The sequence below is a fragment of the Coenobita brevimanus genome, chromosome 84, assembly GCF_032717465.1.
Source record: "Coenobita brevimanus isolate Jiangsu-jjx chromosome 84, ASM3271746v2, whole genome shotgun sequence".
Lineage (NCBI taxonomy): Eukaryota > Metazoa > Arthropoda > Malacostraca > Decapoda > Coenobitidae > Coenobita > Coenobita brevimanus.
The window spans coordinates 48,910,904-48,936,689 of NC_137037.1; the positions used below are offsets into that span (position 1 = coordinate 48,910,904).

Genomic DNA, 25,786 nt, shown 5'->3' on the forward strand with positions numbered 1-25,786 from the left:
TTGAAGATGAGATAGGTGTGTTTGGCAAAAGAATGTGGAAGGATATGGCAAATGACTATACGAAAACACAGTATGAAAGTTCATAGGGCTACGGGATTGACAACAGAGAGAGTTGCTTGGATGAGTATAGATGTGTACTGAAGCTCACAAGGGTTTTGCACTTTTTAAAATAATTACTGATGGAATGACTATTTGGCAGGTGTATGTAAAATACATTATATAAAGAAAGCAAAGTATGTAAGGTGGAGTCTTCACACTCAGTCCGGGGCTATGAACGACATGTAAATGATTGTATGAATTTCACAGCGTGTTGATAACTTCTTCTGTTTTTCACATTTTCGCTTTCTTTGTATCTGGATCCTACCTCACCTCAGTTTCTGGTGAAAGAAAAGATCAGGATGAAGATGACACTCACTGTAGTGCCATAAAGAAAACTGTCATTAAAAAAAACTGTGACCTAATAACAGGTATGGTTATAAAAAAAACAGCATCCTGAAACCAATTCATGTATTGTATCCTGAAATATTAACATTTAGCTCTTGAATCACAGATATAAAATCTTTAACAAATGGGAAAACTATGTCAACAGCTGGCACCTCTTGCCTGTGGTGGCATCTTCGGACACTTGCCATGGCACCTCCGATTCGAGACCTCAACCCCTTCAGCACAGTGATGTCTTTTTTCAGTTGATTTTTGCTACCTCCTGATAATTGTGGGTAATTTAGGAAAGATTTTCCATACTGAGCTGGCTAATAGAGACTTTATCTAACCCCTCTTTTCACAAACCTCCCCTAAACTGAGTAAAACAATCTGGAAGTAGGAGGAATAAAATGAAAAACACATCATTGGATAGAATCATAATGAGATCAGACAACCTAATTATTACGTGATCCAGACCCATCAAAACTGTATGGTTGGGAAATGTAACAAAAGCCTCTGTAATTAACCAGCTTAGTATCATTTGCAATTTTATCAGTCCTCAGCAGGATGGAGGAATCTGAACCAGAAATAATAAGTTTTGTCACAGTTTTTCTATGCAGGGTCCCTTAGACTTACTGCCAAAATGGTGTCCACAATATATCTTACCTGGCCTGTCCTTTAGTTATTATCCTGATATAGATAAGATATAGCCATAACAATTACTATTATTCCATCAGCTACTTGGTACAGATACCTGTCAGAGTAGGATAAAATTTTGGACATCCATTTCCTACATGGTTCCACTCATGATGTTATTCCAGCCAATCCCCCGCCAACACCACAAATCCTCCATGTATTAAACCTCTTGACCCTGGACGAAGTCCTATTTCGTTGGGCATTCTGGCTACCAGATGATGATAGTCAATTTAAGAAGGGCCTATCATACTGTTGGGGTTTACTGGTGCTCTATCTAATCACTCCTGCTCAGACAGTCTACCCTGAGCTAAATTTAATCATCTGGTAGCAACATGAATTAACTAAAAATGAGGTAACCATGATTCAAATATAGTAGTAAAATAATTAGACTACACCCTCTTTAGGGTTGACCAACTTTGCAACAGGGCACTATAATAGGCCACATAATACCCTGAAATAGGCCACATAACATCAAGCTGCTTTTGATGGGACACATTGCAGTCATCTAGACAGCTTTTGAGGCATACAAAATTGCTACAAAAACCAAGCAAATATCTTTCCTTTGCAGTATGAGGTGTCCATGATGTGTTTCTTCCAACCAAGCACTCTCTGGAGGTGGTTAACATGAAAGAGCCTACAGTAATTTATTCAACATACGAGGGACATACAGGTCATCTCTATATTCATAACTTAATCTCCTGATGCTAGGAATTTCTTTTCCATATTATTCCTGCCATTTCCTGATATTTTCTTCAGCTTAAGAGGTACATTATAAACTGCAGGGGATAGATATAACCTTCATAAACCCCTTCGATGTACGAGACATTTTCTTAGCGGAATAAAATAATCTGGAAGCAAGAATACATTAAAAAGGACACAACCCAGATTCAAAGGGTTAAAGTCTCAATGCAGATTTAATAAAGCAATGTGTGTGGCATATGCAAGCCCATGATTTTTGATAAGCATTTATGAAAAATCCATGGCTACTGGCTTTGATCTGTCTGGACCCCAAATCAGAGTGGAGTCAGCACTGATGCGGAAAGGTGCATGTAAGCTCTATCATCACCACATGCCTTGGGTATTATAATAACCTTGGGCTTGTCCACACTTTGTGTTCTCTGCTTTCATAATATGGCCCTTAACAAAATAAGTGAAACATTTCCAACACTTCTTCACACTGACATTCTTTCTTTTGGCTCATCAGATTATAGATTTAACCCCTTCAGAATGATGCAATCTATTTGTAATATACCCCTATAACTACCAATTATATTTATTCAGCTTAGGAGAGCTCTCTTATGAGGAATAGCTTAATGAAGGCCATGGTGAATCCCTCCACTCAAAAGTATGTGATCATCATCATTCTCACCCCTATCAATGTATCATCAGAGCTAAATAAAATTGCTTGAATCCTATGACATTTTTCATCAAGTCCACTACCCAATGATTTTATTCACCCTAGGAAGGATCTTTCGTAATGAATGGATTAACTGAATGCTATACCAAACCCCTGGTGCTGGAGAGGGGTGCCTTCATGTGTTAACATTGATATGACTGAGCAGTGGAGCCGTCTGGTTATACAAACTTCCCTGTCTCTTCCGTATCCCCTTAAAAGAGGATGGTAGACTGTAAGAAAAGGGCAGTGCACCAGGTTCATGTCCAAATGAGCTTGGGGTTGCAACTACTGCTACCACTGAACTCTTCCAGTTCTAAAAAGCTTTTCAAGCTGAACAAAATTGCTGGGGAATAGCAAGAATTAGTTTAAAAAAGACCTCACAGTGATTTCAACAGCTATGAGTCAAGTCCTGATATAAACCTAGAGATGACTTCCTGTTCCTCACTTCTATTCCCCTCTCATCAACACTAACCAACGCAATCTCCGGCACCCTAGTGTAAATTAAAGGCATTACGAGAGTGCAGCTGCAGACAATAACACTAACCAACTTTGTTATGATAATGAGATGGTGAGTAATGACTTTCAAAACCAAGGGATGTGATCTTTTGGTACATGGAACAGTTGCAAGTGTTTCATAATTGTTCATGTCATAAGTGAAGCAATATTACTGTCTGCAACTGTACACCAAACCCAGATGATGACAGGAAAACAATGCCTAGTCTATATATATATCCAAGAACTAAGATTAACCCTCCACTCAGACACCGTATTTCATATTTTATTCTTGCTGCTACCAGATGATTTTGTTCAAATTAGGATAAATTTTTCAAACTGCTGGGGATGACAAATTCTCCACTGCCTCTGTATGACAGGCCTTTCTAAAAATGAGTACAAGCTGTCTGGTGGTAGCAAGAATAAAATTAAAACATGCCACTGCAGTGGACGGGTTTACAAAATATACAACAACCAATTGAACTTATGAACTACTGGCTAATGATCATACAGCTGTGAAAAATTTTTATATTGGGATGTGACCAACCCAAAAAACAGTTTGAGCAAAGGATGTCATACAATTTCTGCTTATGTGGTGATATGTTGAAACAGAAAACAAAAACAGAATCACCAGGTAATGGGTTGAAATCAGATACATGAGAAACTCCCTCAAAACAAAACACCTGTTATACAGTAGTGCAAAAAAGTCATATAAATTGTACATCTTATGGTCACTTAGGGACATTATTTGCATATATATACAGGACAGATGTACAATATAACTCTGAGGAACATTTGTAAGAAAATAAGTGATGCTTTTTAGAATACTTATTTAACTTGAAACAGCTGGCTAGTGAAGCTTCAACAGATTACCAGCTGTTCTTGGCTTCTTAAGGTGTAGGGTGGAGTAAGGGCCATATTTAAAGTGACTCTGGAGATTTTGTGACAGTCCTTCCTTAGTAATTTACTATGTATATTACACATTAATTTTTCCTTTTATTTAATCATCACCATCTCAACCTCTTTTCCCATCTTAGGATGGGCGTCAGGCAGGGTTTGAAAAGCAAGAAAAATCTAATGGAGAATTATCAACAGTATACTCAATTAAATGGACCTCACACACATTCACAAACCACTCATTTTTTGTTATTTATATATTTCTGGTATCAACATAATTAACTTCAATAATCTACAAGCAGATAAACTTATATAACAGCCAAAATAAATCACTGCGTAAGAAGTGCTACAAAATCTCCAAAGCGACTAGAAATATGACCTCTAACCTCACTGACACCCCCTCCTAACTACCCTCCACTTATTTGGTATCATGGAAAAGATATACAATCCTCACTCGTTGTAAGAATCCCAAATTATTTCTGTCATGTTGTAGTTACTGTTCGGTTAACTTCCATGGTCTGCAGATCTATATTTCTTTGTATATAATAACAACTTTCATCAGGACAAGTTTATAAATTTGCAAAAGTGGTGCTATACTTGCATATGCACTCAATATATCATCATCAATTTATTCTCACAAGCATACATGCAACTGGCAGACATACACTGTACTGCAAATACTGTATACACATCTCCATATCACAAGTCACAATATGTAATCAGTGAACAATATATTTTCAGTATAAATGGTGGATCCAACAGAGTTCAAGGAGAATTTCAGTGATGCTCTCCAAGCCCTTGATCTCCCTCTCCTCTCTTCCTAAGTAGAAATACTACTACTGTTGTTAATCAACAGATCCATCCTACCATAACATTATAACAAGGGCTCCTTCATTATAACACATTTCTAATAATGGCTGGCTAATAGAACATACTGTACCAACACCTTGTATTTTAAATATTATCTCTGAAATTTTCCATGATCACTGATTCCTATGACTATAGCCAACAGTCCTCATTCCTAAAATACACAGCCACAATCCCTCTTTTGTAATATACCAACTTCCATGCAGTTCCCCAATATAATCTCCTCACATTCCACCTACACTGCCAATATGAAACTACAGTCAACCCCCTAGAACTTGAATTGGCCGCCCCCTTAAACACCACCAACATGGCCGGCCACAACAATATGGCTGCCCAAAGTGCACTGACTGGCTAGCTGCTGTCACTCCTCCGACAAACTTTGTAAGCAACTTTTCAGCAGTTGCGCCTGGGCCTGGGTGAAGAAAAACAGATTAAAAATCTCACATACTGATGCACGTTAGCACAATTTAATCACATCAGAATCACTCCAACTTCCTTCCCACCTAAGGATGGGGTGAAGCAGGGTCCCTAGAGCAAGAAAAATACTTGATTTTGTGTGTGTGTGTGTGTGTGTGTGTCCGACTCTGGGCATAGGCTTCAAAGCCTGCTATCAAGGCCCAGCAGTCCTCCTACATACCATACACCTCCACATGTCACCAAACGGTGAACTATCAATCATCTGCCCAGTTAAGTGGGCCACACTCTCTTTCACCATCGTTCAAGTACCCAGAATCCTGACTCCACTTCACTGGCAAAAACATCCAAACTTATGCACCTTATATTATCTATTACCTGGAGTCAATCCAATGAATATTACTTCACAGGTGAAAAACATTTGAAAAATGGTACACACACAGAAAAGGGCTTGAATGTAACCTAAGTCTGTCAAATGCATCATACTATTGGTACACATCCTAATATCACATGAATATACATCATATGGATATATGAGGAACTGAACAATGAAACATGAATAAATCAATGGCATAACAATGATCTGTACCATACTGTACTGTACAGTGAAAAGAATGGTCAAAATGGGATACATATAATGTATAAACTTCAAAGTTGTGTACAAACAAAGGTGACTGATCAGTGAATAATTCATCAGTACCAGAATCACAATGTTATTTAAAGTGACAGTTTACTTACATGAGGGTTCTGAAAATAATAATAAGACAAATAAAAAAGCTTAAAAGCATATATATATATATAGAGAGAGAGAGAGAATAGACATAGAAAGGATAATAAAAAGGGTGCATGTGCATGAGAGATTATAATGGACAAATGAAGTAAAAGATTGTATGAAAAAGAACACTAAGGGCTTTGCAACCCATTTTTAACAAGGTAGTTGATAGGCTGCATTCAAGAAGTGTATGTGAAGTGCACCTACTGTATATGGAAGGAAAAAAGAAAGGGAGGGGAGGGGGGTGGGGAGGCAGAAGGTAGACAGATATATTTGTGAGGTGGGGCCTGAATTCTGAAAGCTCGAATGATGTGTGAATGACTATGCGGTCCATTCTCCAACTTTTATAATTCCTCTTCATTTGTATTTGGATCCTGCCTCACTTCATCTTTTTAGGTGGGAATGAGGATAGGGATGATGGTTATGAATATGGGAGTAAAGGGCATATAAAAACAAGCAAACAAAATACAAGGACACTAAAAGAAAGAAAGAAAAAGGAAACAAACTAGAAAAATGTACAGATACATTAAAAAGACAAAAGAAAAGGGTAAAGCTGTAAACTGACTCAAGCGATTACAATGCCTGTAAATGATGCAAGTTCTATGTGACAATATCAGACGACTGACCTTGGCATGCTTTAGTTCCAACTCAGCTAACTCTATGAGGTTCTTCTTGAAGGCAGCAACACGTCGTACCTTAAAGTCACTCAACTCTGTTGGTACACAAAAGGTTTTGATACAATTCACAGGTTTAACAACAAAACTCTTGAACTGCAAATGGTGGAACATTCGTCGAACAGAATGATACTGCCAGAAACGTAATATGATGAAAAATAAGTGAGAAACACGGGTACTAGTGAAAGTATGGGAATTTAATTTTTTTTTTTATCTTAAAGCTGTTTTTCCTGATTAAAATAAAATTTCACAGAATATTTGCTGGTCCAAAGAAAAAAAAAAACTCAATATGGGGTTGCTATCAAATTTTATATCTCTCATTCCAATCATCCATCTACCAATCCTATGTATATGCCTAAGAAGAATTAGAACCTAGATCAAAGCTTATTAGTCCAGACACTGAAGGTAAGACTGATCAATGAGCCTCCACAATCCCTCAGATGAAAATACCTGCAAGCCACATTCAGTTGTATTACCTTTTAACAAGCCAATAGACATTGATTTGGGTATATGGTTACCAATGAATGTGGTAAATGGTTTCCTGGGCAACATGAAACCATCTGGCATGTAACTCAATGTATGTGGTAAATGGTTTCCTGGGCAACATGAAACCATCTGGCATGTAACTCAATGTAGAGTCACCTGAAGGTTGTACTATATCATGTGAAATAATGGTGGGCACCTCACCTACCACACTCCCACCTGCCTCGTATACATCACACAGGAGTTGCAATTCTTATATTTCAATTATTTACATGTCTAGGATGTGTGCAAACAAAATGTTTTCCAGGGCATGCAGGGAACACATGAGTAACAGTCCACCTTCCTTATCTTCAGCGATGACATACTTTACATAACAACACAATCATGAAGTACAGTAACTACTGTAGAACATTATTCTGGACATAAATGCAGATACCAGCCTAATGCCAGGGTATGCGCAACAGCTGGCTTGACATATTGCAGACAGTAGTAATTCTGGCACTGGGTTGAAGTGACAACAATGAGGACTAGAACTCACCATCCTTGACTCTAGTGGTGATGTGTTCAAACTTCTCGCAGGCATTTTGCTGTGCCAACTCAGCCTGTGGGAGACAACAGAGTGAATAAGTTTCATCAGTTTCAGTAAGTACAACAAAACATAATGAGCTCCTTCTCTAATGAAGTTCTTTATAGGTATACATACTGTAGAACCCATCATTCAGTGATGGATCATATACAGTATTTACCATGCTATGTGAAAAGCCTCCTATAATGATTTTGTGCTACTTTAATTTCTTACATATCCATCATGGGATCATGTATATAAATCTATCATCATCATCATACATACATACATATGACATTTGGTGAAGTCTAGGCAACAGAGTCCTGAATCATGACAAAGATGTGCTGGACATAATTTCTACAGTTACTGTATTGCATTAGCACATGAGAGTTTCACTCTTCCGACAACTCACTACTACACAGTGATTTTTACCTAGACTGTAGTCATTATCTAAAACTAATGGCTAACAAGCCATATTAACATACATAACATAACATAACAGTGCAGTAGTGAAGTAAAAAACGATACCTCTATCAAGGGAGCTTCTGAGTTTCACAAGCTTTTCAGAAATGTAGCTGCATCAAAAAATACCAGGAAAATTTATTTCTGATTAGACAAGCATATCAGAGCATTTATCTGTATGTATTCCAGAACCACATAGCCACACTGCACCATGATAATTAGTTCATAGCAAGCACTACAATATACGGTAAATCTTAGATGAAAGCAGTATTCAGTGATGTTCAACTTTAAAAAGGATGTGAATATGCAGGCAATATTCTGCTGAGGTGGTTAGTAACATTCTCTATTAGCACCTGATAAAACACATTAGTGTAACAGAGACAAGAGATGAAGGGAAAAATAAACAGAGGCCTCACCCAACCCCAAACAGCACACACCCTCTCACACACCCACTGTGCTACCACCACCACAATTTCACAGACACTTGGGAGACATATTAAAACTGAGTGTGCTAAGGCATATGAAAACCCCTAATTTTTTTTGGTCATTAATGGAATATCTATAATGGTTTGCTTTGATTAACGATATTACAATGAGTACTCAGAAATCATACAGAACAAATGGACATGTTCTATCATAACTGCAGGATTCAGGGGGGGGGGGGAACCTTATTTACACCTTTGCACTAATAGTTTTAATAACATAAACCTCAGAATTTAGTGACAACTCATAACATCTTTGTTGCTTAAAAGTCTGCAGATTCAAAGCTAGAACACAGCATTACCGTCTGAGAAACTGAAATAACCTGTAAAGTTTAACAAATATCTAAGTTCAATGTTTAACTTTTCAATATGAAGACATCTCTTACATTTTTTTTTTGCTACCACCACATGACTGCATTCAGATTTAGAGACACCTTATAGTGGGGAGAATAGAAACTAAAGCTCCACCACAAGACATCAAAGGTGAATAACATCCCCTGGTGGCACCTTGAATAAAATAGAAAAGTTACCATACTGAAGAGGTAAAACAAGTGTTAAGTGGAGTCAGCAGGTCAAGGATGAATACCATTGAGTCAAACCACGACACGTGCCGATCTCATAGTGCTGTCAACTATTCAAATGGAAGAACTATACCCAAATGCTGAAACTGTGTTCGTTGTGAAAATAAATTCCTGGAGAGCAAGTCTGTTAACAGATGCCATTCAGTGACCAAGACCGGTGTATGGAAGCATCTTGGAGCCTTTAAAAATGAAACACAACAATATCTACGTAACTAACATATGATTGTCTGATAGTCTAGTAGGTTAAGATGTTCCAAACAGATGTGGCCCATAAGGGTTTAAAGATAATGGGTGATTTGGATTCATTGTTAACACAGGTGGGTCCCATTAAACAAGCATCTGCTATATGAGGTGCCCGGAGATAAAGGAGTCAACATGCCAAAATGATGAATTTTGGTTTACCCTGGAAATTGGTAGTTTGTTCCCCCCCCCCCACAAAACACTGCTTTGGCAACTTAGCCCCTTTACCTCCAGGCACCTCATATGAGAAACCGATGATATAAGAATGGTCAATTTAAACCCAAATTTTGTGATGTGAGCAGGGTCAGTTAATTTAACCCTATTTTCCCCACAAATTACACACTCCCTTATAAGAGTTTTTGCGATTTTTTTTTTTCACTCCATTATACGGGTTTCCGTCGTCCAAGGAGTCCTCCATTCACATACCCCACTTGTATAACAGGACCCACCTGTATGCCACTCTGATGAGTGAATGATTGCTCATGATGTCTGAAAACGTACTGTAAGCATAGTTCTGTGAATCTATGCTCCTGATGGGACAAAAAAGGATAGGATGATGGATGGATAGTTGGATGGACAAATGGTATCTATATTAATACCTATCCAGTACCAAATTTCGATGATGCGCAATAAAAAGTGATATTTTACTGATTTTATCTATTGTTTTTTAATGTCTGACAGATTACATGAACAATGTTTGAGACCCTACCAACATTCTGTTTCCTTTTGATTTGGCAACCCTAATGAAGAGGGTTCAAGTCTGGACACAACTACCATACCTTCACAACAAAAAACATTTCAACACCTGGGTAAAATTCTTCCATTCAGGCCATAATATTTCTGAAGGTTTCTGGGATGCACAGTGAGAAACTTTACCGCTAACCCTTCAGTACAGAGATGCCATTAGAACTTTATTCATGCTACTGTCAGAAAACTTAATTCAGTTTAGGGAAGCCCTCTCTTGGTGAAAGGATTGAGGGAGAGCATTCTCTTTTCCTCCTAAGTGTGAAAAGTCCTCCCTACTCTGAATATAATAGTCCTGCAGTTACCAAAACAAAAAATAAGTACACCTGTAATGAAGAGATTCACAATTAACAACATCACCACAATGATGTCTATTACATACTATTCCTGTTACTTCCGGACACTCTAATTCAGCTCAGGAGAGACTGAAGTTGAGAGGTTAGATAAGTTTCTCATTAACCTCTTCATTACAAGATACTTCTTAAGGCAAATATGATTGTTTTGAGAGATGAAAGTTGCTGCATTGATGGAGTTACAATGCAACACTCAGTGCTGTGCCCACACATGAGACACAGTACACTCATTGTTTTAGTTATTTTTAATGTACTTTACAGTAACCTCAAAGTAACTACTCCTCTCCACCTGTGATGCTCTGGCATACTGGCCAGGATACTGTAAGTGTAAGAACGTATACACATTCCTGTCTTGACAGTTTAGTCAGTGTGTATTCATCTATACACTTAGCTAATCACAGTCATGCTGCCATTTGTATACCAAAAAGACATAGGAGGATAGGAATACTTTAGGGCAACTGTACATAATGTGCATAACAGATAGTGATTCTGATAGCAAGTCATGACACTTTTTCATTCAGATCATGCAACACAGATAGGAGAAATCTGCCATTTTGGGAAACAATTCTTAAATTGTAAAATTTCACTTGTTATCCTAGCTTTTACTGGTCTTGGTCCAACATGAAGACTAACCACTGAGGCTGATGAATTTCTTCAGAATTTGGCTCATTATAGAAATATTCACTTTCTTGTGAAGGGAAAGAAGAATATGATGCAGAATATTAAAATACATAATACTGAGCAATGGAACAACGAAAAACTGACTCAAAATGGCAAGATAACAAATGTCAATACACATATTCTCGTTGGCTTACACCCTGAGCTCAGGAACATCTTTTTATATTTTCTTTTTGTCATCTTACAGTTATATTCAGCTTAGGGCAGATATTTCAACCTGGAAGGGTTAAATATGAGGTGATCTGTAGAGTAACTCTGAATGTGCCAAAATCAAAATACAGAAAATGAAGGATACAATATGGAATTTGGGACACTTCTGCATTACAGTATTTATATAGTTTCTAGAGCAAAACAGTTTGCATAAATATGGCACAGAAGAATATTACCCACACATGTAAAGAAACAGACAGGTAAGGGAGACATGCTAAGCAGCCTTCCTAATATCCAGATACCAGATGACATTCTTTTTAGTTTTCCTGTTGCTACCAGATGATTTTATTCAACTTGAGAAAGGCAAATTGTACTGAAGGAGTTTACTGCAGCTTCATCTAATCCCTCCTGTTTAAAACTTTATTCTAAGCTGAATAACATATTCAGGACATTGCAAATGGTGATATGACAGACATCCCCAGACTCAACAGGTCAACCAATGAAAGTACATGTCAAAGTGTGCAATGTGGTGGTGTCAACACATGCATGTGGAGGGTGTGTGCTGATGGGACACTTCTTGTCATACTTACATCTGCTACGTCCACTGGCTGGGGTGGCGGGGAGGGGGGAAAGGGGAGGGGGGAAATGGGAGGCGTTAGTAAACTCACAATAACACAATATACATCAACACCGCCACCACACTATTTGGCACCACAGTTTGAGAGCCAAGATGGAGGAGAAAGCACTAAACACACGAAAGCCAGTTATGGAGACAGAATAAATCACAGAAGCAATGATATAAAAGTACAATAAACCCTCAGTCCAGTATAACGTACAAAATGATGCTCTGCTGATGCAAAATTATGCCCTGAACTGCAACATACACATTAACAATCTTTTAAGCATATAAAAAAATGTAATGGTTTTGTTGTTCAACAAGTCTGCATTTTGTGAACTTTAAAGAGTGTGATTATTTCCTAAATACTGTACTTCATTCCCTCCAAATTACAAAGCTTACTCTAAGTGTAGTTGCAAAAAGCTTCAGTTGTAGGTACATTAACTCAACTTACTTGACTAAGGGTTTAGAGTAAATTGTAAATTAAGAAAAAAATGAAATAAAGTGTGAAACTGACAATGTACCAGATACCCAGTAAAACAAAATGAAATAAATGACATTTTAAATTTCTATGTTGTTGTCCAGCTGGGACACAAACTGGGAAGCATGTTCAGTTAGTGACTATACCAGGTACTTTCCTTACCTTTCTTTACATGGCTAGTGCTGGCCAAGAGAGCTTATACAATATACAGGAGTTACACTGAGTGAATGCTAAGAATCTTGTGACTACAACACATTCCTGTCTTTGTGCTCAACTTCATTCAACAAAAACAACATTAACTAGTGTGCTAATGGATTTGCACTGTGCATTTGGAATTTGCAGTGATTATATTTATAACAAAAGATAATCAGTATACTGTATTGTCTACCATAAAATAAGTAAAATAAATTGCTGTCTTATAATTTTTTTTTTTCATAGTAAGTCTTCACAGCACTCTCTTGCCCCTAATTTTAAAATTATTCATTACTACCACCTTTCCATTCACTAACAGCTGTGGTGATGCATCCTTTATACTGTACTTCATGCACTTACTATTTCTCTTTCTGATAAGCATTTTGGTAATAATTTACGTGAACTGAAAATATGTCCAAGAATATCTGCCCAGGTATCTGCCGTCTCCATCTCAGTGCTGTGGTGACTGTACTCGATAATTTGAACATGCATTACTGTAATTGTTAATACACTACACAGATACTTATTTCTCTGCACCCATAAACAAAAACTAGTTCAGAGCAGAAAGTAGCTCAGCACACTACTTCACTATCCCACACTATTTACCCAGTATGAGGAAGAGAATAACAATGGCAAAGGAAGTACAGTATATAAGTAGAAAGAGGTGTAGACTATCACCCACCCCATCTACACCGCTCTCACACATTAAACAAACCAAGCCTTCCATAAAAAATATACTGTAACATTTCAAACCAAAACCATTAATTTCATAAACTGATATGAAAGTAATCTTGCCTTTAATTTCATGTAGATATCTCTAGCAATAATCAAGGGTAAACATTCATGAATTTAAACCACAATATTACCCTGACACCCACTGTACCATACACTCAGAATACCATAAATAGAGGCTCTTAACACTGCCGTTGGAATCTGACATATTCTGTGGTACTGTAAATATCACATCATGCAGGATAGTGTAAAAGTTGAAAGAAGACTATACCACAGGGCCACAATATAGGCAGATTGTTTCTCAATACCACCTGCCTCATGTCTGGCACTGAGAAATGGAGTACTAAGAACATGGGCTAAACAAATGGGGTGTTCTTATTCCAACCGAACTGCACACTGACAATTTGCGCCAAATACATTAGTTGCCAACCCCAGTGTGACAAGGCCCTTACTTGCACATGTATTCATCACCCAAAGCAAGTTACCTGTAGGCTTTTTATGACATCTACCAAGATCAGAACACCTGGGATCTCTTTGTGTCTCTGCCTCTGTCCGTCTGTCTCTCCCTCATGTGTAAAATTATAATACAAACACACACAGAAACACATATGAGCTCTGTTAAAGAGCAACTCCTTGCAAGCCCCAAGCAGAGTTTTCAAGCTGCTGGTACCTTACCACATGGTACTCCATCAGACTTCAAGCACTGGAAATTCATTTATATATATATATATATATATATATATGTGTGTGTGTGTGTGTGTGTGCACGCACGAGCGTGGGGATTTGAGAAATGAGTTTTCCGTGAATGTTGGTATGCACCGGCGGTCAGTTTTGAGCCCCTTATTGTTTATCATGGTACTTGCAGCCCTCTCACATGACTTCAGAAATGGACTCCCATGGGAGATGTTGCACGCTGGTGATTTGGTGTTGATTGCAGAGAATGAAAGGGAGGCAAAGGAAAGATTTAGGAAGTGGAGATGGTATGGGGCACAAGGGCTTAAGAGTAAATGCAGATAAAACAAAAGTGATGGTATCTTGAGCTGGTGGCAGTACTGTCAAAAAAGATATTAACAATTCTGACTTTCTGCACCCGATTATCATCCCCTGTCTTCTCCACATGCCCAAACCATCTCAATCTACCTCTCCTCATCACAACACCAGTACAATCCAGTCCCATCCCACTCCTCAACTCTTCCATCCTAAACCTAGCCATCACAGACCTTGCATTCAAGGACGCACTGCACAATCACCTAATCACTGCCATTCCTGTATGTCTGACCTTGCAAATATCCTCTCCTTTCCTGCCCAGGTCTCACTACTATACAGAATTACACTTCTAACACATGCCGCATACAAAGATCCCTTAGCATGGAGGGAAAGCCCTCTCAATGTCAGGAGAGGCAACAGCTCCCTGAACTTCCAACCACTCCTCACTCTAGCCACAGAGATAGCTCCAGCTCCACCTCCAGCATATAACATGTCTCCCAAATAACAAAACTCTTCCACACACTCATGAGACTCACCAGCAAGTTCAATTCTTTCGTGACTGGCAATCTCCACATGCTCTCCCCGACACACCGCACACATGAACTTAGCATTATCTCGCAGTCTACCTCTAATACCACCACATCTCCAATGCACCCACTTATCACAAACACTGCACAAGATGGAATTACTTCCCATGCCCTTGTGGCAAATTCGTACATGGCCACTCCCACTCTTCTCAAACAGTACCACCCCTAGCCCTAGATACATTAATTTTTGTTTTATCTGCATTTACTCTTAGGTCCAATTCACACTATAGAGACGGTCGCACTCCGCTCTCGCTCCGTTCACAGTCCGGTCAAATATCATTACATGCATATCAGTGGAAGCATTCACACTGGCAATAACTATCAAGGAACGCTCCACTCAAGACCCAGTCAAAAGATATTTTGACCGGAGCGAAAGTGGACCGAGAGTGGAGCAAATAAGAACACCCGCCACGGTCTCGCTCTGATTCAGCCCTTGTACAGATGGGTACTGTTGCTCTCTTGAAAAGATAGAGATAGATAGAGAGAGAGAGAGAGAGAGAGAGAGAGAGAGAGAGAGATTCCTGTTTTACGAGTACATCTAGCTGCATAGCATTCTTCCTTACACTCTTCCTTAGCGATTTATTTTGAACATTACCCCTTAGCTTTCTGTAGTATATAAATTATTTCATTTTAATATGGACATAGTTTACATAAACACAAAACTAATCAATACTGAGGTGTCAGATGCAGAATAAATCGCTAAGAGAGAGGCCCTGCGGAATCTCTAAACCCACAGTGAGTACGAAATATCATTCAGGGTGGACTGTAAATAACGCTACACTGGAAACTTGCCTGACAGTATCTTGTGTGTTGTGTGGATGGTTCAATATGCTGGTGTGGGCGTGGGTGTGGCAGTGAGAGTAGGAAATGAATAAGTGAGGCAGGATGGACACTGATAACACTGATTTAGCCGTCCCCACAAGACACAAGAAATCGCCCGTATTCTAAGCGTTTGTGTGTTGTGGAGTTTACAGCGAAACTATTTGTCCTTTTGCTGCTAGTTTCTCTCTCTCTCTCTCTCTTTCTCTCTCTCCTGAAATAAAATATCTAATGACCACTGACTGAGGATGTGTGACTTGTGAAATGTCACACATCCTCTGTCAGTGGAGGGAGAGGGGATGATGGGACCATGAGCGAAGTGAGAGCGGACCGGATGTGTGAATGCACCAAGACCGTGAGCGGAGTGAGAGTGCAGCGTGACTGGAGTGTGACCGTCCCTATGGTGTGAATGGGGCCTTAAACCCTTCTGCCCCATACCATCTCTCCATTTTCCAAATCTTTCCTCCACCTCCCTTTCATTCTCTGCAATATATACCAAATCATCAGCATACAACATCTCTCATGGAAGTCCTGAAGTCACATAAGAGGACTTTCATTGTGTTCGACAACTTAAATATATTGCTGATTTCACTGTTAAGTTTTTGGTAGCAACGCAGGTGAAGACAAAAGGATAAACAACCAGTATTACATTCAACTTAAGCTAAATTTTTTTTATAAATATAACCCTCTGTCGTGGTTCTCTTGCACACACATCAATTTTCAGCTACACTGCCTTGGTCCTGGCTCACTCCCACTCATCACTACAAACTCACTGCATGGACATCCTTGTTCTTGGCCCGGGCACGGTCAAGGTTTTTGTTGGCCTGCTCATAGTTGGCCAAGCAACGAAGGCGGCGGTACAGCAGGTCCTTAGCTGCAGTGCCGTCACGAACGTAGTACCTCAAAGTGTCCGACAACTTCAAGTCCTCATCTGATCCTACACGGCCTTCTACTTTCTGGGGTAAATGGGAAAGACTGTTGGTATTTGATGTCTGATCTGGGTTGACGCTATGCTCATCATATGACATCTGTTTCAAAATATCACATCTGTCTCCATATAACTAAGACTAAATTTTGAAAAGGAAATTCTTCTGTACAATCTTGAGGATTCAATAGCAGAAAAACACTGTATAAAATTATGTTGAGGACTTGCTGTAAATGAAAACATGAATGCCCACAAGGACAAAGGTGATACTCTTGTATGTGGATAAAAAATTATCAGTACCAAATGTGATATTTTACCTTGTGCTTCGTCTGTTGATAAGGATATACATTAAGGTAAACTGCCAGTATACAAGACCTGGCTGCACCAGACTTCTCTGTAAACCAGACAGAGTAGGTGTAGAACATATTTCATAATACAAAAGACAGTTCCATTACGGGAAGATGTGTGTCCTGATATTATGCAGAAGGTGTAATCCCAACACAAGGTTGCAGCTGGACACTGCTCAGCAACATATACCGGTATACCCATTCACTAATCTGTGTCATGTGCCTCATAATATGGAGACTACTGTACTGTGATGCTTTATGTTAGTATGGGTTTTGGTAGATATAATTTCATGATATGGCCCACAAAAATTGCTTTACACCTGTAAGTTTACATGGAAACAAAATAACACCTAAGACAGAGTGACAGATACACACTTCATAATATCCTCGCCTTCTCTCAAATTGACACAACTAAAACCCATGGCTTACCCTGGCCTTTTCAAATGTGTCTGCAACCTTATTGATGAATTTTTCTAGTCTGGGCCCCTCAATGGTGCCCAACTGGGATAGCCCAGTCGATAACTTGATGTACGAGTCAGCCACATCTGAAGAAAGAAATCATCGTCATCATCATCATCATCATCTAATCCTGTGTTGCCCCATGAGAAGTGTAGGAGCTTGGGGCTAGGCAAGTTGGTCCTGACATTTATGATGAGAGTGACCAGCCTCACTCATTCCTGGATGGCATTACTTGAGCAATAACCCCAACCAACCCTTGGATTTAAACCTGCACAGGCTCCATCCGATTGGAGCGCCGTAATTACCCACTTAAACACCAGGTGACATAATCTGGTTAAATGGTTACCACCCAGTGTAACACAGTATATGGCTTCCTGGTGTACAGAAAACCATTTGGCTTGTCACTCAGTGTAGAGTCTCCCGCAGACAGAAGGAAGAGAGAAGAAAGAAGGAATGGGAGACAGAAATGGATGGTAAGAAAAAGGAAAGGAGGAGGGGAAAGGTCAAGCACACTCGAGCAGGACTACATCGAGTGAGTCTAAAGTGAGTAAAACTCCCATGCAAACTTTACCCTGGCATGCATTTCTTATGGTACCATGTGGTATCTGACAGCTGTTAAATCTTCTACAAAAGCAATAAGCTTACAGTTCTCTTTACCAGGGAAGGTTGAAGAATGAGCTCCCTCCTTTAATACAGTACTCAACATCAGAATACTGTACAATATACCAATACTGGCTTATGTTAAGGTCAATATAAGAATATGTAGTTTCATTACCTTTGGTAATCAACATTCTTTTTACACATTAAACTGTTATAATGTATGGATGTGAAACATCACAGACTGGTGATGACATGACGTGAAGGTAATCCCAAAGTATTATGAATGAAATATAACATGAAATGTACGGACATTTTCATTTAACCAAATTTTGGCGCCTGGGTAATTTAGTGGGTAACTGCGGCACTCCAATTGGATTGAGTCAGAGAAGGTTTATATCCAAGGGGTGGTTGGGGTTAATTGCTCACATAATGCCACTCACACTCAGCGATGAATGAGGCTGGACACTCTCATCTTCAATGTCAGGACCAACTTGCCTAGCCCCGGCCTCCTATATTCTTCATGGGGCAACGTAGGATTGGATAATGGATGGATGGATGGATATCGTTATGAACCCACACCAGTCAGAAGCTTGTCTAATGCCAATGCCATTCTAATATTTTTTATGTTTTCTTCAGCAGAGCATCAGGTGGTGATGAACTGCATTTTAAAGGCCCAGTTTAAGGTATGAAGTTACTGATACCATAAAGAAAACTTTGGAAATGACTAAACTGATATTTACTGAACAACAACAACAACAACAAAAGTAGTGCATGTTGGGGGGGGAAAAAAAAAAAAAAAAAAAAAAAAAAAAAAACACTGGTGTGTGCTTCCTGTACATAATGTTCCAATATACTAACTTTTGTGAGCCTGGGTCATGCGGTCTGCCTTCAGTGTGGTGTCCTTTAGCGCATTGTGGTGTTCAAGGAGGAAAGTCTTCTCACGTTCCAGCATCTCATCCACATCACGCTGCGTTGCTCCCAACAGCAACTCATCAGTACTCTTGTTGAAGCTGCGGAAAAGGCCTTCAACCTTCTCTTTTTTGTTTTTAGTGCGCACAGATAACTGCAGAGAAGAGGGAGGAGTATGTACAGTACAGTAATCACTTTTTTGTTCATGGTGCACACCGATGACTTGGGAGATGACATGGGAGGGAAAACAGAAAACAATATACAGTAAACCCTCGATATAACGAACTAATTGGGGGGAGGGGTGGGTTGCTATACCAAAAGTTCGCTATATACGAGGGGTCGGCATTTCCGAGGGATTACCGAACTCAGTTCACTTTATATGGGGAGTTGTTCGGTCCTAGATTTTCACACATAAGCTAAACTTATTCTATGAAGTTTTACCTGGAGAATTCAATGGTTTATGAAATTGTACATGTAAATACAATACTGTATGAAGCTGTACATATAAATACAATAATAAGAATACAGCAGTGTGGTAGGTGGGGACGCTCACCATCCACTCACTTGATGTAGTGCTGCTCTCGGGTGTCTGCCCTTTCCTCTCCTCCATCCTTCTTTCCATCCATCCACTTCTGTCTTTCTTTCCTTCATTCTTTCCTCTTTCTTCTGCCTGTGGGTGACTTTACACTCCCTCTTGTATCTTCCTTCATTCTTTTCTCTTCCTTCTGCCTGTGGGTGACTCTACACTGAGTGACAAGCCAAATGGTTTCCTGCACACCAGGAAATCATTTACGACGCTGGATGGTAACCATATAACCAAATTTTGGCTCCTAGTGGTTTAGTGGGTAATAAAGGTGCTCCAATTGGATTGAGCCCGTGAAGGTTTATATCCAAGGGGTGGTTGGGGTTTACTGCTCACGTAATTCCACTCAGGGATGAGTGAGGCTGGTCACTCTCATCTTAATTGCCAGGACCAACTTTCCTAGCCCAAGGCTCCTACGCTCCTCATGGGTCAACGTAGGATTAGATGATGGATGGATGGATGAAGAATACAGCATATAAAACAGTATAATGTAGTACTGTTACAGTACGTTTATTGTGCCAGGAAGGGATGCTGTTGTCACCATGGGCTGATTCCCGAACTTCCCCCTTATTTAGCAAACTTTGTTCGCAAAACCTGGGGGAAGTTTGGTCATGATTTGGCCGTTTGTTACATCCGAAATTTGCAATACCAGGGTCCGTTATATTGAGGGTTTACTGCAGTGCTGCTCTCACTAAGTTTTATACTAATATGTTTCACAATATTATATCCGGACTGTCTTCATTTTCTGTACACCATGACAGCAATATGATTATGAAGGGTATTCATGCTGTTAGATATACCGTACCTGGCTTTGTGATGCCAAGTCAAACCTTTATCATAACCTATGTGGCTTTCAGTTTATTGATGCTTCAAGTATTAACAACCACGACAAAACAAACATCCACAAACATTCTTCCACGTGAATATCTAACACAGTACCTGTGCCTACACTGTACTACTTCTTGTAATATAACGAGGTATGCAGGACTAGCAAAGGAGCCAAACAAATAACTGACTGACCAAATCAGAATGCTGCATGACAAAGTTTATAACATGTGTGAGGACAAAGACTGTATGACAATCTGAGTGGCATATTATAATTGTTTCATCTTAACTTGGCCAACATTTTCATACCATACTTTTGTAACTTGTAGCTCCATAACAATTATTACTGACTAGCATCAAATTCTAGTAATAATCCACTGTTTCAACCTGCCTTTGAAGATGGAGACCTGGCAATTTCAGGTCAAGTTAAAGTGAATACAACATAATATCTGAGGCTCAAGTGTTTTGAAAACGTAGTAACGGGTAAAAGAGGTACACTGAAGCTATAACAGTGTTTAAGGAGGTACTCACATCCTGGTCATATTCAAGGAAGACCCTAAAGTTGTGATCATTCCTGAAAATATTATGTTGGGCTAAGCGCGTCAAAAACACCTCATGCATCGCCACTGTCTTCTTGAAAGTTGCCAAGTACTCCCTACAAAAGAACAGAGAGAAATTATAAATCCAAGATGGTGTCACTGGCCCACATTCTCAACAGGCTTCCAGTACCTCTTACTTAATGATCTATATAACCTTTGGTATGTGAACCATGTCTTTTCAGCATCAATAGAGACTACTCAAATAACATGCAAGAGAATTACTGCTGTGCTGTATGCAGAAATATACTGGTGATCAAAGAGATACTGAAAAGTTTCCTTAGCCAAAAAGAATATGGGCCTTAGTTATGTAAAAGTATATCAAACTATTTCTTACAACAGTGTATTCTTGATATAAATATAATAAACAGAATCAAATAAGGATTATGGGAGAAAAAAAAAAAAAAAAAAAAAAAAAAAAAAAAAAGGTCCTAGTACAGGTGTGCCTTGATAAGACTGTGTGTATCTACACATGGGTGTAAAATAAGGGTCCTTGGCTTGACTCACGCCTCCAGCTCCTGCTTCATTTTGTTGAACTCCTCCTTAGTCATGCTACCCTCCCCTTCCCCCAGCTTTTGTAGTTTCTCTCGTGAGGCATCAAAATCAGGGCGGGGTGGTGGTGGAGGTATCTGCAAAGAGAGAGGACAGTCACTAAAACAACTGCCACATTTTTAATATATCAATGGATTCCACAGCAAGCTCACCAACATTTATGCACATAGGGCAGACATACTGTAAGGCAGTGTTCCAGGCTTGGATGAGCCTGGCTTTTTACACATACTGGTTACTTTCTACAATGCTTGGTCTCTTGCATCCATCCAGTCAAGGTCCCCCCAGTTCTGGCATCCCTTCACCAGAAGTCATCTCATACTTTACTTGGTATGCCTGTATGGACTGTCCCTTCCAAAGTTTTGTTTATTTTCTTAATAAACATAGTAGACAACTGCATACAATCAAGTTTAATACATCACTGAATTCAAGCAATTTCTTTAATACAATATTCTATATTTCTAGTGCTCTATCCCAGTCCATTATGCATTCCCTAATACCTATAAGCTTGTTCACCTGCAAACCCATTCAGATCATTACTCAACACCACAATCTTTTTCTCACCCACTCCAGACTCCTCATCTTTCCAGATAAACTTAGGCAGTTGAAGAGCGTTTTTGAAAACCATTTTGTGGTAGGTGGGGGCACTCACCATCCACTCACTCGATGTAGTGCTGCTGTCAGGTGTCTGCCCTTTCCTCTCCTCCATCCTTCTTTCCTTCCATCCTCTTCTGTCTTCCTTTCCTTCATTCTCTCCTTGTCCTTCTGCCTACGGGTAACTTTACACTCCCTCTTCTGTCTTTCTTTCCTCATCCTTCTGCCTGTGGGTGACTCTACACTGAGTGACAAGCCAAATGGTTTCCTCTACACCAGGAAACTATTTACTACACTGGGTGGTAACCACATAACCAAATTTTGGCACCTTCTGGTTTAATAGGTAATTATCGCGCTCCAGTCGTATTGAGCCGGTGAAGGTTCATATCCAAGGGGTGGTTAGGGTTGACTGCTCATGTAATGCCACTCAGGGATGAGTGAGGCTGGTCACTCTCATCTTAAATGTTGGGACCAACTGCCTAGCCCTGGGCTCCTACACTCCTCATGGGGCAATGTAGGATTGGATGATGGATGGAATTTACTTCTGATTCAAATTCTTTATCCATCCATCCATCATCCAGTCCAACGTTGCCCCATGAGGAGCATAGGAGCCCGGGGCTAGGCAGCTGATCCCGACATTTAAGATAAGAGTAATCAGCCTCACTCATCCCTGAGTTGCATTAAGTGAGCAATAAACCCCAACCACCCCTTGGACATAAACCTTCACCGGCTCAATCCAACTGGAATGCAATAATTATCCACTAAACCACCAGGCGCCAAAATTTGGTTATATGGTTACCACCCAGCATAGTAAATGGTTTCCTGGTGTACAGGAAACCATTTGGCTTGTCACTCAGTGTATGGTCAACCATGAAAGACAGAAGAGGGAGTGTAAAGTCACCCGTAAGCAGAAGGACATGGAAAAACTGAAGGAAAGAAAGACAGAAGAGGATGGAAGAAAAGAAGGATGGAGGAGAGGAAAGGGCAGACACCTGAGAGCAGCACTACATCAAATGAGTGGATGGTGAGTGCCCCCACCTACCCAAAAATATACAGTATTTAAAATCAGGCAAACCAGATGGATTTTCAATGAATCTTGCTGGTTTTTGATAATGGCTTTAAAGCTACTATCTGGTAGGCCCCTAATACTGTTTACATGCAGCTTAATCCTGTCATGTTTATAATGTCAGTAGGGGTCAAATTAACAGAACTGGTTTAATCTATAGCTGCCCATCACCTTGACTTACAATATATCCTGCATAGTCTTCATTTTCTTGGAAGCGGTCATGGAGCCAGATGAACTCCTCATGTTGGCGTACCACTGAGAACTCACTCTTACTGTATTCTGGTAGCGTCGTCTGAGGGAGAGATCAATAATTCAATTAATTAATCGAAATGACTCCATGCTTCTCGTAGGGAATCCCCATGCTGAAGTTGGTGATGGTACAGCTCATGTTTCCTAAAGACAGGAAGCTAAGCCAAATGCCAAAACTAGTCAAATACTTCCCAAAAGATGCTGGCAACTGTTGGGAAAAAAGAGACCTCAAATGTGAAATAAGTTCTGGCCTGGACCTTGACATTGTTTACTTGTGGTTAAATTTCCTTGTGTGTGTGTGTGTGTGTGTGTGTGTGTGTGTGTGTGTGTGTGTGTGTGTGTGTGTGTGTGTGTGTGTGTGTGTGTGTGTGTGTGTGTGTGTGTGTGTGTGTGTGTGTGTGTGTGTGTGTGTGTGTGTGTGTGTGTGTGTGTGTGTGTGTGTGTGTGTGTGTGTGTGTGTGTGTGTGTGTGTGTGTGTGTGTGTGTGTGTGTGTGTGTGTGTGTGTGTGTGTGTGTGTGTGTGTGTGTGTGTGTGTGTGTGTGTGTGTGTGTGTGTGTGTGTGTGTGTGTGTGTGTGTGTGTGTGTGTGTGTGTGTGTGTGTGTGTGTGTGTGTGTGTGTGTGTGTGTGTGTGTGTGTGTGTGTGTGTGTGTGTGTGTGTGTGTGTGTGTGTGTGTGTGTGTGTGTGTGTGTGTGTGTGTGTGTGTGTGTGTGTGTGTGTGTGTGTGTGTGTGTGTGTGTGTGTGTGTGTGTGTGTGTGTGTGTGTGTGTGTGTGTGTGTGTGTGTGTGTGTGTGTGTGTGTGTGTGTGTGTGTGTGTGTGTGTGTGTGTGTGTGTGTGTGTGTGTGTGTGTGTGTGTGTGTGTGTGTGTGTGTGTGTGTGTGTGTCTGTGTGTGTGTGTGTGTGTGTGTGTGTGTGTGTGTGTGTGTGTGTGTGTGTGTGTGTGTGTGTGTGTGTGTGTGTGTGTGTGTGTGTGTGTGTGTGTGTGTGTGTGTAAGACCTAGGAATCCATTACTGTACAAACAGCCAACAACATAGTATGGATGTGATCTTATCCTGCAGTAAGAGATCTAAGATTTGAATATGAATGCTGCATGATAAGAGGCAGTATACCGTATTGCACCATAATTGCTCTACACAGCTGCACAACAGCTGTGGCTACATCATAATGTTGCAAATCCAAGTTTGCTAGTTACACTACAGCATATTAGATGTGCACTTGGATTCAGTCTGAACAATGTTACTGTTGTTACCTCATGCTCATTTGAATGTGATCCCAATGAACTGCTGACTGAAACTGTCTCTTTGCAGTCCACCGTCTTCCTTTTGATGGATAAGAAGGAAGCTGAGGAACATTGGTATAATTGGATAATGGAGCTGCCTGGTTATCTCAGTGTTATCATATGAAGGAATTCCTCTCCAGGACCTAAGTCACTACAAACAAAACAAACTGAAGCTATACTATGTTATCCCAGCTTAATCGCAATTTCCACAAAAGCATTATGAGCAGAAAATATAAGCAACTGTCTAATACAAGCTGGTGGCAGCACTGGCAAGAAGCAGGGAGGGACAAGATAATGAACACACACTTCCATTTCATACCAATTACCAGTCCCTAACCACATACAAGCTAATAAATAGTGTGCTGCTAAACAGTACATCTATCTATCTATCTATTTATATATATGTAGTGAGTGGGAAAGTAAAATAAATTTACAGATAAATACTGTCTTGCTAAACTACCTACCTATCTATTTATCCATCTCTTGATACAGTAAGTGTGAAAGAAAAATCACTATAGAAGCACATGATCCATAAATGTGCTTATTGCCAGAGTGTTACACATCTGTTTTTCAACATGACCTTGAATGATGAAGAGCTGCTGTACTTCCAGTTAATGTATACTTTCTCCAAGCACCTGAGAAGTTCATGTTTTTATCTCCTTGTTGATACTGGCATCATACATTCAGTACTATACTAAGTCCTTGTTACATGTTGGTAATGTGTTCCAGACTACTGCAGCTATTTCCATTGCTCATATTTGGTGGTGCAGACTGGGGAAGAGTAGCAAATTGTCTTTACTGGTAGTGATGGAACTTTGACAAAGTACTGTATCTGCAAAATTACTCTGGACTTAATAGCAAAGAAGAAAAAACAAAAGCAACACATAAAGGTGAACTTTCTTTACTGCTTTTGGCTTTTTATGTATACATACACGGAAAAAAAATATTTACATATGGTATGACAAGCATACCAGTCTTATTTTCTCTCTCTATGCAAGTATAGACAAAAATAACTTATAAAT

At 39.7% G+C, this 25,786-nt stretch overlaps 1 protein-coding gene across 2 annotated transcripts in view; it reads right to left on the reverse strand.

Moving 5' to 3' along the window:
• Positions 1-502: 502 nt before the first annotated feature.
• The window catches only part of Snx6 (sorting nexin 6), a 32,211-nt gene continuing 6,927 nt past the window's right edge, over positions 503-25,786 (reverse strand). Inside the window, exons 4-13 of one of the 2 annotated variants that reach the window (XM_080280264.1) lie at positions 23,415-23,525; positions 21,532-21,653; positions 20,960-21,083; positions 18,970-19,174; positions 17,482-17,597; positions 16,554-16,736; positions 11,957-11,974; positions 7,650-7,713; positions 6,581-6,666; positions 503-5,180 (exon numbers count right to left, since the gene is read on the reverse strand). In XM_080280264.1, the coding sequence (XP_080136390.1) occupies positions 5,130-5,180; positions 6,581-6,666; positions 7,650-7,713; positions 11,957-11,974; positions 16,554-16,736; positions 17,482-17,597; positions 18,970-19,174; positions 20,960-21,083; positions 21,532-21,653; positions 23,415-23,525 (1,080 nt within the window). In that variant the 3' untranslated portion in view covers positions 503-5,129. The remainder of the gene's footprint in view (positions 5,181-6,580; positions 6,667-7,649; positions 7,714-11,956; positions 11,975-16,553; positions 16,737-17,481; positions 17,598-18,969; positions 19,175-20,959; positions 21,084-21,531; positions 21,654-23,414; positions 23,526-25,786) is intronic. The other variant, XM_080280265.1, reaches the window with a different exon arrangement.